General features: G+C 41.6%; 1 protein-coding gene across 2 annotated transcripts in view; it reads right to left on the bottom strand.

Annotated features, from left to right (window-relative positions):
- Nucleotides 1-13,069, bottom strand: part of PRKAR2B (protein kinase cAMP-dependent type II regulatory subunit beta) — an 83,117-nt gene extending 70,048 nt beyond the window's left edge. The window contains exon 1 of one of the 2 annotated variants that reach the window (XM_005010251.5): nucleotides 12,453-13,069. In XM_005010251.5, the coding sequence (XP_005010308.2) occupies nucleotides 12,453-12,774 (322 nt within the window). In that variant the 5' untranslated portion in view covers nucleotides 12,775-13,069. The remainder of the gene's footprint in view (nucleotides 1-12,452) is intronic. The other variant, XM_013103601.4, reaches the window with a different exon arrangement.
- Nucleotides 13,070-13,881: the final 812 nt, after the last annotated feature.

Here is a 13,881-nt window from a genome sequence, read left to right as displayed (position 1 = left end):
AGACTCATCTTACCTTCCCAGTGTGGGTTGCAGTAATATGTAAGTGCTCTGAGGTATAACAGCAATTGTGTTTCTTTTCTTGATATTTAGGAAGAAAGATTGCCCTTCTGCTAAAACTGGCATGTCAAGTTTAAATTAATTTCAGCACAAACCACTGAAACACTGGGAGCGAGGAAATGTCATTTTATTTTGCAATTGAGAGACCAACTGATAAAAAGGAGCAACAAATAAGGGCTACTGCATAATCTGCTGCTATTAATCAGAGTTAGTAATAACTACCTTATTTCAAGAAAACTGCTTCCTGCTTCATTTCTTTAGCTGTGGTTCAAGGAAAAGTTTGTACTGTGATATCATCCATCTGCTTGTTCCTGTTACCTTCTAAACTAGCTGGATGATTTCAATTGAATTTTACAATGGGGGAAGACCCAGAGAAAAGAAGTTGTTACAAATTTGTGAGTATTAACAGCTGACACCAAACCACTACTCACCACGAAGGAAAAGTCCCAAATTCAGTACTGCTCTGCCTCGTTTGGCCTGTCAGCCTGCTCAGCAGTACGAGACAACTCCGAGTAGCAGGGCTGGACGGCTCTGCATCAGGCACTAAGGTGCTGTCCCTGCCTGCACGCTGTAATTTACCTTTAGTAATGTTATAATAAACCTGAACAAACCTAAACATTGCAAGTGCATGATGCACACTCCATGTCATACACCAGCTGGCTCTTTTGAGCCATAAAACACTTTCCTAGTTTCCCCCACGCAACTGAGTTGAACATATCCCAGCACCATACTGGCTGGTACAGCTTTACACGGTGACTGATTGAAAGAAACAAGAACTATGTGCCACTTCATGTTCAGTGCTGTGTAGTCAGATTCATTAGTTCTTCCCAAGTAACTGTGCACCTTCACTTTCAGCAAATAAAGCATCAGAATTAAAAAAAAAAAAATAAAAAATAATCCAATTTAAGGGGAATTTTCAATTTATGATGAAGTCAAGACACTGGATTTTAATATACCAATTTCTCCCACAGCCACACACGGTAATTCCTTTCTCAGAAGTAAAATGCGTCTCAGAAAGCACAGAGGAACCCAGGCCTCACTTACTCCTGGGTCATCTTCCACTATCTGGTGTCAGCTGTAACGACAGCGAGTGTTGTGTGAGAAGTGTAAAGCTCACCCTGCTCCTTTGGGCTGAGAAGTGTGATCGTGCATGTTTCTGTGATTTATCCTCCATTGCTGTCAGGGAAAACTGTAAAAAAGCCTTTACCCCAAAGCAAGGAAAACTGACGTTAGCCACTGATTGCGTTTTAGTTTAAAAAGCTGGTCAAGGAATCTTCTTCATTTCCCATGTTGCAAAAAGCAAAGGAAGGAAAAAAAGCGAAGGAAGAAAAATACAATACTTGACACACTGGTAACAGCAACAAAATGTGACAAGCAGAAGTGTTACTGTGTTTTAGGCTGTTACTGTATTTCCCTGTCTCTCGTTACAGTTTGTTTCTTCTCCCCTCTCTGCCCATCTAGCTCCAAGAAGGTTCATTAAGAAAAAATAAAGCTGAGATGGAGGAAGTAGGTTGCAACGCACTGCTTTATTCTTATGCTGTGTGTAACTTCCCTAGAAAACCCCTTTCTGTGGTGGAAATGGATCAATGGCATCCAGTTTCTGCATTAACATGGAAGTTGGCCTTTCTAGCTGTATTTATAGAAGTTCATGTCATGGAACTTCCCTCTAGGGGCACAGTACCAAAACTCCCCGAAAACAGCCAGAGAAGACAAATTTCCACTAGGTGTATGGATGTCTCGGGAACTCAAACTGTTCTGACTGAAACCTCCCCAGATCCCAGGACTTTCCAGCCTCTCTGAGCACCCCAAAGTCTGCAACTGTGCAGAATGCAATGACTTGAACAATGGAGTTAGAGAAAGCCTGATAATTGCTTTCCTTTGATTTTTAATTTTTCGAGACTTGGAATAATGACAGACAGGCCACATTCATACGACAATACACAGACAGACAGTGAACTGGGGCCCACTTAGAAAAGCGGCTCCATTTTGTAAGTGTTCTAAGAAAGCAAAACCAGAAGAGAAACGTACTTCTTTTTGGAAGGTGGATAATGGAAATGAATGTGCCTACTCCCACCTCACCTGCCAGCAGCAGCTACGTTCCAGCAGAAGGACAAAACTGACAGATGAGCAAGGGAGACGTGCAGATAAATACTGCAGATTCTCCCCAAGAATTAAAGCTTGTGGTATCTCAGAATAAATAACCATTTATCTACTTTGAGAACGTTTTTTTTTAATGCATGCATTAGCCACTAAATAATATTTCCTGTAGGCTGAAGCAACAGGAAGGAAGAAAGACTTCTCTCTATATTTAAATTCCCTCCCAAATGCTTAAATAATGTAGTGGTGAAGGCTAGATCGGTCTCTCTTATGTTTTGAGTACCTATTAAAAACCAATAGAGACAGACAGATTATCAGCTAAACAAGAGCTTTTAGAGAAAGATGCCTGAGCATTCCTCAAAGGTATTGAATGAAATGGCTGAAAAGAGAAAACACTACGCATTAAGAAGAGAGAAGAAAAAAAGAAAGAAGGAAGAAAAAAAAAACAAAAAACAGAACCTGAGATAATTTTATCTCTAAGTCTAGTACTAGAGATGCATGAAGAAGCAGGTCTGTAAAGGTAGCTGGATCCTAATTCCTCGACTTCAGTAGAAATGAGGTAGAACAGGGAAATTAAATAAAACAAAATAAAAATCTGTCCCTCTAATTATAGGGGTCTATTATTGAAAACCTACATTTTTAAATACCTATTCATGACCAAAAAATGTTTTTATTAGAACAGTAGAAAACATGTTCAAAGCCTTAAGAAAATTAAGATATATCTATAGTACACTGCTTTTTTTTTGTTGTTATTTTGTTTTGTTTTGACTGTAAATGTGATGAGTTTCACAAAAAAAATGGTTTGGAAGAGAACAAGAAATCTCTGTACGACCCCAGGTCTAAATTAGACAAATGTTTTTGGTCCTTGTAGTTCTGTTGTTAACTGTTGTTAATCTAGCGATGCTGCTTTAACATGTCTACTAGATTCTAGGCATTCATTTGCAGAGCCTTACAAGGCAAAAATATCTTGACTGACACCTATTTCAAGGACTTGTGATATGTTCACATAGGTCAACAATTTCTACCAAAGGTGATTACTGGCATAACTACTGGAGTTCCTTAAGCTTCAATGAAAAGAAGTGTTACAGCTGCACTGACTGGATCTAGAAGGGAAGAGGGGCAGTGGTGAAAGTAACAGGAACCAGAAGGACAAGCTGACTGCATTGACAACATAGACTGATTTGTGGGGTTATCAAAAAGAGGCCACCACAATGCTCTCATGGACAGCTCGAGTTGGAGTTAATCCATACACTGCAACAGTTACAAATGCCTGGTAACTCACTGCAATTGATTTTATGCACTAGCATTATAAATCCATCACTAAAATCAGAATGGGGAAAAAAAAACACACTACACTTTGCAGCCTGCACTGTCAGGCTCGCAGGTCTGAGTGTTTACACTGGCTTCCAGCTTGTGGCCATCCTGATAGTGAAGATTCTGTACATCTTTTATTTATAGCCTATACTGAGGCTTTGCAAGGAATGTTTTGTCTCCAGTGTTGGGCAAGAATTCCTTTTCTTCCTGTCTGGTATGTATTACAGCAGACATGTCACGTTAAAAATTACACTATGACAAGACTACCAATATTTATAAAAACACGTTTTACAGCTGAATCATGGGGATTCAGAAAGGGTCGATGCTGTTAAAAAGATCTCTATAAAAGCAGGATGGTCTCTGGAACAACTCTGAGCAGGAAAGATCATGTTACTTAATTTCCTTTCAGAATCTACTTTATGCAGCAGTTTTCTAGTCCCTCCATTAAAAAAAAAAAAAGAAAAAGTCATCATAATATTTACTAATTGACCCTTTTAAGCCATCTTTGAAAAAAAAAAAACAAAAAACACATTTTAGTCAAGTAACTGGAACAGTATGGGTAAGAAAGCTGTTCTCATCATTAGCTTTTACCTCCTCAAGCTCTCAGCTTCAGATTCTTGCTCTGATTATTATTTTTTTTTAATATTAATATCATTAAGCAGAGAAATTTAAGAGGCAAACACAAGAGAAAACACTTTAAGTTGTTCCAGCGTGTTTTTACCACTCTACCTTCCACCATCCAGAGCGTTACAATAAGGCAAGGCTGACTAAATTTAAATTTGGAGTTTTGCATCATTTCATTCATTATCATTTCCTCATTTCACCTGTGGTCTCTAAATTACTTTTCCGAGCAGTGATGCTAATAGGATGTCTCTTATGGGAAGGATGGGAACCTGTCACATGGCTGTTGTTCAGTGCATTTCATTGTGCTTTCGACCCACATTTTACCTCCCATACACTTCAGACACCTTTGCCTGGCTACATCCCCCTTCATTTCAGATCTCACACTTCCTTGTGTGACCTGGTATCATTTAAAATGCTGAACTAGACATTTGATTAACAGCAGACATTTCATCAACATCACATTATTGATGTAGCTCAAAACCTGCACTTCTAGCCTACTTGCTCTATCAATTTATATCTGGATTAATGTATGACACTCCCCAGTGACTGGGAATAGAAATTCTGTGTGAATACTTCTTCTATTTTTACCATAAAATGTACAAAAAAACTTGGAATAGAGCTCTCAGAAATTTTTTAGTAAAAAAATAGAATTGACAAGTATGAAGCCTTTCTTCAAAGAGAAATGTAATTGACACCAGTCAATTAGCAAAGTAGAAATAAAGAGAAAACAAAGGACAGTTGAGGACAAACAATCTAGCTTATAAACATCTCACTTAGGACTATGACTGAAAATTGATCCATAGAACATAAATGTACTTTATTTAGAAAAATATTAAATAAAACACAAAGTTTGTAATTATTTGTCATGACCAAAATTCACAGTAAAAAATTCCTGTTTGGTTCCACAGAGTAAATAGGTTATCGTTCTTTTCCAGAAAGTAAAAGGGTTTACCAAAGGGATTCCCTGAAAGGAAAGGGGCTGTCAGTATAAAACCTTTACATAAAGCTGTCTGGAATCGTCTGTTCCATCATCAGATGTCAAAAATAAATATATATATATACATATCCCTTAGACTTATCATAAGACTGCTTATAATCAAGCAATACCCAAACCCATGCTTATGGTAGCAATACCTACTTGTAGGTGTTCACACTCCTTTTAACACATTTACCTGGCATACAGTAACTCATGCATACATGGACTTCACTGGTTTTATGCACCCATATTGCAACCTAACATATAAAAACCCATGTGATAAATGTATTTTTATATTAAATAATACCTCTATAGTAAAATGCAAACAAACAAAAATCCTCTTTTTCTTCTAGTTCGTGTATGTCAAGACCTGTTCTAGCAGCAGAGCCTTCTCCCTCCTCCTTTCACCTTCCTAAAATCATTCACCTTTTTGAAGTACCAAATTTCCCCACAAGTACACTCACTCAAAGCTCAAATGAAGAGCTCAAACCCAGAGAAAAAATAGTTCTTCTAGGGCATGACTTTAAGGTGTTCTCATTATCAATGTAGTCGGTGAAATAACCACTGTGATTTTGATTAAGCACTAATGAAAGGGACATTTCAAAAAGGGTTTGTATTACATATATAATTCAATACATAATTTTTAATTTAAATAATTTTCACTTTATTGATGATGATGGCCATTAACTATTTTTTTTTTTTTTAACAGAAAATGGTTGAGAACAATCTGAATTCCCCATGACAAACTCAAGTTAAAACTTTCCTTCAACTGCTTCATGTTTGTTGAATTTGTTAGAATTTTCACTTTTGTTAGAATGTAAGTGCACTGGGACAGGCTCCCCCCGGCAGTGGTCACAGCACTGAGCCTGATCGAGCTCAAGGCGCATTTGGACAATGCTTCCAGACACAAGGTCTGATTTTGGGGTGTTCCTGCGTGGAGCCAGGAGCTGGACTTGATGATCCCTGTTGGTCCCTTCCAATTTGGGATATTCCATGATTCTATACGCATTACAAGTCTCTGGATATGGTAGTAAGAGGACAGATGAATATGCCAAAATATTTTAAACCTCTTTCACAATGAAATGACCAAGTTTACATTCATCAACTAAAATTAATGGTCTATGTCTTTTAAGTCTGCATTTTTGCTTTTAAAAATATATTTACAAGGCAACCAGAACTTCAATAGGAAAATCAGGACATAAGTTTATGGTGTATATAAGAGGAGAGAAGGGTTATATCTGGGTAAAGGAAATAAGAGCAGAGCATTAAATTCTCTTTCTCTGTGAGTACTCTTTTTTTCTTTCATCTCCTTCCCCTTACTTCACTTCTGTGCATCCTCCTTCTCCTCCTTCTCATCTTTGCATTTTCCTTACCACACACAGACTCCTTTTTTGCTTTGTCTTCTACCTTGCCTTCTCATTTCTCTCATCAGTGTCCTGACAAACGAAATCTCCCAACCTAGAGGTCATCTTTGATACTCGAAGAACAGAAACGGGGCAGCTGCCAGTATTGTACCTTGATTAATCTGTACCTTGTGACCTAAATGTGTGGTTTCCAAACCATATGCTCCAGATTTACAGGAGCAGCTAAGGCCAACGAGTCTGCAGAGACTTCACTATTTAAGGTAGATTTCCCTCAAACTGTGGGAAGCAGTTCTGGTGAACAGAATACCATACTTTTGCATAAGAGACTGGGGATAAACCTGGAGATGCACATGTATTAAACCAAGCTTAACTTATTGATAGATACACAAAGTACCAGTCTGTGCAGGTTATAAACACTAGGCTCCTACATTAGTTTTCATTTTTCCTGTTGTTTTGTTTTTATAACAAGAGTACATTCTAAAAATAAGCACTTTCTTAATGCCCATGGATATGTTTATTCTGCTTACTTAAAGAACAAAATAAATTGTTTTTCCATTCATCCAAAACCATAACCAAGAGTACACATGGGGAACAAAGTGTAAGGTTTCTCTGGGAAACTGAACCAAAGTCAGTGACTGACACAAAACTCCTGGAAGATTGAGTGAGCCAGGTTTCCTTTAGAACATACATGATGCGTGCAAGAAACTGAGTGGTGGTGTGCAAGTGTTAGTGCTGACACTATTTATACCTTATCATTCTTAATACAATCATTTTAAACTCATGCCAACAGAATTTTATGTCTCCCCATACTTCCTGCATTAATACTGTTCTCTTTTTTTGAGCTGAGCAGTCAGCCAGAGGTGGTTTCAAGCTGTTTCCTTCAGAGAAAAAGAAGCTGGAAATACATTAAAATATTGTTGCTATAGTTTTACTTTTTTTTCTGTCTTTATGTCTTAAATATTTTTTCTGCTTTTCTTAAATGCACAGAGAAACGTTTACAAAATAATAGCCAGTGATACACCTTCACTCATGCATGCTTTTGTTTTAAGCAGGGACACACAGGTGCACTTGAGTGGAGGTTGCCATTATGTCAACTAAAGTCTTATTGAAAACATTAACTTAAAAAAAAAGTTGTTATAGAAAAAGTATGCTTTTCATCTGCAATTACATACATACGCGCATAGGAGGTGGAGCCATGCTCCTTACTATGAAGGCTGCTAAATGCTTCCCATTACAAGATCACATTTCCAGTTGCTTGTAGTTTTGTCAGACTAAGTTTTTTTGGACTATAATTCTCCCAAGCTTAAGAAAGCACCTGGGTCAGATTACAGGTTAGCGAGGAGAGAGGGGGGAAAAAAAGGACTGAACTGCCAACTTGCTCAGGCTTGCTTTGTGAAACTATTGGCAGAAAGAAGATATTTTAGTTTACTCCTGTCAAAAATAGTGGACAGCATTATTTCAAAAAACTCTTATCATTCTTATGATTTATAGCAAAGAATTAAAGCTTTGTGTTTTTGTGACTCTGCACAGTGGGTAAGATCAGCCAGCGACCATCCGCTGACCACCATGGCCCCCTGAAACAGACAGGCACTCATCCACACAGATAAAATTGTCCTTTGCAGAAGCCCTCTGCATCCCAAACACTTGTTGTGAATGATCTCTGTGTATGCTATACCAGACACAATTTGGAAATGCCCAAGTAGGTATAACCTAAAATTATGCCAAGGAGTATGCCAACAGCACCCACGCTCATACACTTGTGGCAGGGACTCGCCTGCAACTGGAAACTTCTCTTCTCTAAACTGCATCCTCAGTAAGGCTGCTCCAGCCTGGGTCTGACTTGGTCTCTCCTTGTAAGAAAGAAATAAGGCATTACTTGTATACCTATATTTCAGCTGAGCGAGTGCAGAAATGATTAAAACATCATTCCTAAAGCTGGCTAAGCCAAGCTTAGATAGCAATGCTTTCAGCCACCACTCCCAATAACCCAGATTTCATTTTGAAAATAAATGTTTTTAAGAAATTCATGTGTCTTTCTACATGACCTATGACTTAATATCCTACTACAACCTATACATTTTTGTATTGCCCACTTGCTCTTACTGACTCCTTCCATTACTCTCACCTTCCTTGTCATTGCATGACAGACCTGGAAGAAGGTTACAAACTGTTCAGTGCTTTCTGCTTTTGTTTAATTTCGGGAAGAAAGCAGCAGGTTCACAGACCTGATGAAGCACCACAGATCATCACAAAGTTGTCATGGACACGTGAGAAGTTTTTTCCAATGCTCTGCCTTCTACAGTTTACCTATTATTTTAAAATGATTCACATACATAATGTTCATATACAACTCAGACTGAACAAAGAAACTGGAAGAGAAGACAAGCCTCTAACACTGATACTGTAAGCTAGAACACGTATGCTTTACCTAACATTCAAATAAGATTTTGCTGCTTATCAGCGGGTAAAACCGAGATTTAATGCTGCATTTTAAGCTTGGGTTTCCAGGGAAGGAGCTCAATGCCACCAACACACCAACAGAATGACACGGGGGAGGAGAGGGACAGCTGAAGTATTTTCCTCTTAAAATACATTACTATCTGGGGAAAAAGCAACATAGTAAAACAAAAGAAAAAGTAAACAAAGGCTACACAGCACCAAATGGCACAGTCAACCTTGCAGATTTTGAATTTAAAGAACAACATTTGTCGTAAAAACATCTAATAATTGATACCAGGGCTAGACAAAATAGGAATTTTGGATATGAGCAAATATTTAAACACAGCTGCTACAAATAATGTGGGTTATTACCCATCAAACCAAGGTACACACTGACATGTAAGTGGTAGTGCAAAGTATAGTGATTTGTAAAGGACCAATTAACTTATTGAGTATTTTCTAATTTTGCATAGACATGGTACAATGCCTTTCAAGAAACACTTCAAACTTTCAAAAATTTAGAAGAATTTGCTAAGAGAGGGCTCAGTTTTACATGTGCAATGTAATTAAGTCCTATTCAATTTAAGTAATTGCTATTCATATTAATAGGAATTAATTGTGTTCACTGACTAACCCTACTACACCCATGTAGGGCAATCTAATATAGAAAAAATATATACCGGAAGGCCTAAAAATCACTTCCAAATTAAGCAGTGTGTTCAGGAAGGGAAAATCTGAATGCCTTGAACCTAAAGAATGTCATTTCAGAGGTCTCATTAACCCCAGGTGCCAGCTCAGAACTACAATGCCCAATACAACAAAGTTCCCCCCATCAGACAAGGTAGCTGTTTTTTAATTGCATCAAATCAAATTATTTGGGGGACTGATGTAACACACACAGCACAGGACCTGGATGTAGTTCAGTTTGTGGTTCATATAGGACTCTTAAACGTGAGTACAGTATTATTTTTTTTTTTTAAACAGCTTATGCCTCAGCTCGTCATTTCTAAAATGGAATAATGCTTAAGGACCTTCTGAAATGCAATTCAAGGACAAAATTAATACTGACAAAGTGTTCAACTGCAGTGCTTGCAGGTATTTAGAAACATATATTGCAAGGAAAAAATTTAAATAAAGGAGTTGGACACAGCAATTCCAACAAGCTTTCAACAACATCCTGTTTGAATTGCCAAATTAAGGAGCACTGTCAACTTGACATTTTGAACACACTGCCTTAGCAAAAAAGGTACTGCCACCAGGTCTGAGCTCCTTGCCAGAGTTTTTTTTTTTTTTTATTTTACATTTAGTTATAAACTTTTCAAATTTGTTTTCCTCTGCTGTATGAAAGCAGTATACAACACAGACGCAAATTGACTATACAGAAGCAGTTTGATTATTCACAAAAGCAAAAGAAGAAAATGCAAAGAAAGAAAAGAAAGAGCTACCCCCCTAACTTACATTCAAGAATTGCTACTTACAGAAACATAAATTAAAAGCATAAAAGAAATATGCTTTTAAATTGGTATTTAAACCCTTAACAATGATTTAAATACAAGGCTTTATGCCTCTGGTTATTAACAAAAGGCTGAATGGATGCATTGTTATGTCACCTTAAAAGCATACATATTCAGGGCAGACATAAAATTGGAATTTAAAATACACACTACTGCACAACGTGCCCATACACAAGCACACGATTAGTAATCACTTGCTATAACTTACTCATTAATTCACCTTCCAGGTGGCTTCACAAATATTTCTGGTTTTGTTACTTTTAATTATTAATTATTGAACTGCCATGAATTACGAGCCAAAATATAATTAAAAATTCTAAATATATTAGGCTTAAAAATGTGACATTTTTGTGCATTTCAAGAAAACTCTTTGGTCAATTAGTTAAAGTAAGTCATTCTAGTATGTCTCTCAATTAAAATATTGACAATAATCAATATTTTGTTTGTGATCTTGAAAAGATCACAAAAGAATGGCTATTAAGAAAATCTTGACTGTGGGTATTGATGATGCTTCAAAAGCTTTTTAAAATGCCCTATAGACTGTTACGTATGTAACACGCATAGGCTAATAAATTCGAGCTCCTTTTCTGCACTTCCAGCTCTCCATTCACCAATGATGAAGAGTCTGTTTGTTTAGCGTTACAAACCTCGTGTTTGAAAACCCTGCCTAGTGTTAATGAATGAAGGTATTAATTCTGTTCTTCCACATTATCCCTGCTTCAGTTTTCAAATACAGCAAATTTCCAGATTTTTAGCAATCTCACAGATGATATAATCAGCATTAGAGTTCAATTACCATGTAAATCTGCAGAACCTGATTGACAGATTCAAATTCTCACTAAACGCACATGGTATGGCTGCAAAGAAGAGATGAAAGGAATGCCAACTACCTGACAGTGTAACATAAGGAAAACTTACCCAGTTCTTAAACATCTATGTGTTGTGTTTTTTTTTTTTCCTGATAAAATGCACACAAGCCATCATTTTAAAAACTGCACTGATACTCATCCAGCAAACAGCTGGCCTCTGTGCTCTGTTAAGTAAATCTCCCTTCAGTACAACCTGGGAGAATGAATGCTTCATGGTCTGATGAGGTATACTTCAATTTCAAGCTGCTCTCAAAAAAAAAAATGCTCAGAAGATGCTCTGCCACTTCCTCTCCTCCACCTAGCCTCACTGGCTGACCTCTCAGTCAGCCTCCCCGCAACACAAAGAGCGAGGGCTACACACCCTTCAGAGACAGCTGCTTCTTGTCCCGCGAATCACACCGACCAGATAGATCGGTGTTGTCTCTAAATAAAGCCTGTCAGCCACACAAAGGCGACACGTTCAGCTGGGTGCAGATAGGTGTTCCCCTCAGAGGAGAGGGGAGATGCTGCAGATGTTCCTTCTCTGCTGTCCTCACAGCTATGCTTGCTCCGCAGGCCCTCCTGCTGCGCCGAAAATCTCAGCCTGACTTCTAAGAAGAAATTAGGGTTTAAAATATGTGCTTCATAAAGCCGAGCACAGACACAAGGCTCCGTAAGATGCTTCATCAAGTGTGTAAATACAGCACCTCGCCCCTGAGAGGTGTGGGTACACCAATGTGTTACCGGACTAATTACAAAGCACTGTCGTGCTCTTCCAGAAGGGAAACGTATCGATGGCCCCTAGGAGGATGCTGCCGTTTATCAGGAGTACCCGGGCCTATGCGTAGGAAGCGAAGAGCCCCAAATAACACCCAGAAGCGGGTGCTGCACATGGGCACCCCGCCCAGCGCACCTGAACAAAAGGGACGAGCCGGGGGGGGGCTGAAGTTTGGGGACGGGGCTGTCCCCAGCACCGCCACTCGCTGCCAAAGCGGGGTGCGAGGTGACCCCAACCACCTCCCTGCTACAGAGGGCGATACGAGCCTCACACCCCCTGCTCAGCTGGGCAGCCGGGGGGTCCCCTCCATCCCCTTCCTCACCCTCCTCATCCTCCTCCTCCTCCTCCGCCGCTGCGGGGAGGGGGCCGCGGCCCCGCCGCCCACCCGGGGGCACCCCCGGGAGCCCGGGCAAAGGGATTAAGGGGGAAAACGACCCCTACCCGGGAACTTCTCCTCTTCCTCGCCGCTCTCCGAGTCGGTCTGCATGGGCTCCTCGGCGAAGTTGACCCCGCGGGCGTCCGGGGGGGCCCGGCGGGGCGGCTGGCTGCCCCTCTCATGGCCGGGCGCGGGGGTGCCCGCCTTGCGGCCGCTCGCCTCCTTCTTGTCCTTCTCCTTCTCCTTCCTCGCCGCCGCCTCCTCCTCCTTGAGGCGCCCGAAGTACTGGAGGGCGAACTCCAGCAGGTCCCCGGGCTGGCTCCGCAGCACCTCCACCGTGAAGCCCTGCAGCAGCTCCGTCAGCCCCGCCGGGATGGAGATGCTCATGCCGGAGCCGGCCGGGGACGGGGGGGGGAAAGGGAAAAAAAAAAAAAAAAAAAAGGAGAAAAGGGGGGAAAAAAGGTGGGGGATCCTAGGCAGCAGCGCGAAGGGGGCGGGCTGCGGTGCAGGTGGGGGCGGCCCCGCGGTGCCGCCCGCGGCTCGGTGCCAGGCGGCGGCCGCAGCCTCCGGCTCCGCTTCGCCCCGCACCCGGCACGGCGGCGGCGGCGGCCCCGGCCCCGTCCCCGGCCCCGTCCGTGACTGAAACCTCCCCGCCCCCGCCGCCTGCCGCCTGCCTTCCCCCCCGCTCCGTGCCGGGGGAACCTCGCACACATGTGACCCGGGAAACCATGACAACCTCCCGCCGGGGACTGCGGCCCGCCGAGCGCCCCCGCCCGTGCCGCCGGGGGATGAGGGAGGGCGGCCGGGCCCGGCACCGAGCCCCGCTGGGGACTGCTCCCCCCCGCCGCACAGCCCTCCTCGGCGTCCCTGCCCCTCCTGTGTGCCTTCTCCTCGCCCCTTTCCCTCCCCAAAAGCCCCGTTCCCGCAGGGATGTGGGTGCTTTCCCACTGGGGAGTCGATGCTGAGCGCTCCTGGGGGGTTTTTGGGTGTCCCCCCCCCACCTCAGCCAAGCCCTACAGAGGCGTTTGGCAGCTAACTGCTGTTGTGGTTTTTCGTGGAAGGCCGGTGGGCCACGGACAGGCATAAAAGACACCTCCCGCATCGTTCATGTGCACAGATATAGATATAGATGGCCATATATTCATAGCAGTTAGGACCGGAGGGACGACGTGGTGCCAGGAAACGCATCCTGTTTGTCAACTGATTGCCTTAATGCCCGTGAAAAACACAGCCAGAGAAATAAAAAATCTTAAAAAAAAAAGTTCAATTTAAATACTGCCAAGCGCCAATGCTCGGCACAAACACCCTTCATAAGATGTGATGTAGGGACTGCTTAGCGCTCCGGTAAGTAGGTGCTGCCTGTCATCACCTGTGTGCTTACATGTCGGAAGGAGCAGCCACGGGTCCGGAGTTTTTCCTCAGGCTTTTCTAAACACTTCTTGACAAGTGAGGTCCTTGGAAAGCACGAAAACTGAACCGCCCCCGGATTTGTTA

Source organism: Anas platyrhynchos, chromosome 1 (assembly GCF_047663525.1).
Source record: "Anas platyrhynchos isolate ZD024472 breed Pekin duck chromosome 1, IASCAAS_PekinDuck_T2T, whole genome shotgun sequence".
Taxonomy (NCBI): domain Eukaryota; kingdom Metazoa; phylum Chordata; class Aves; order Anseriformes; family Anatidae; genus Anas; species Anas platyrhynchos.
This window is presented reverse-complemented; position numbering and strand designations above follow the sequence as displayed.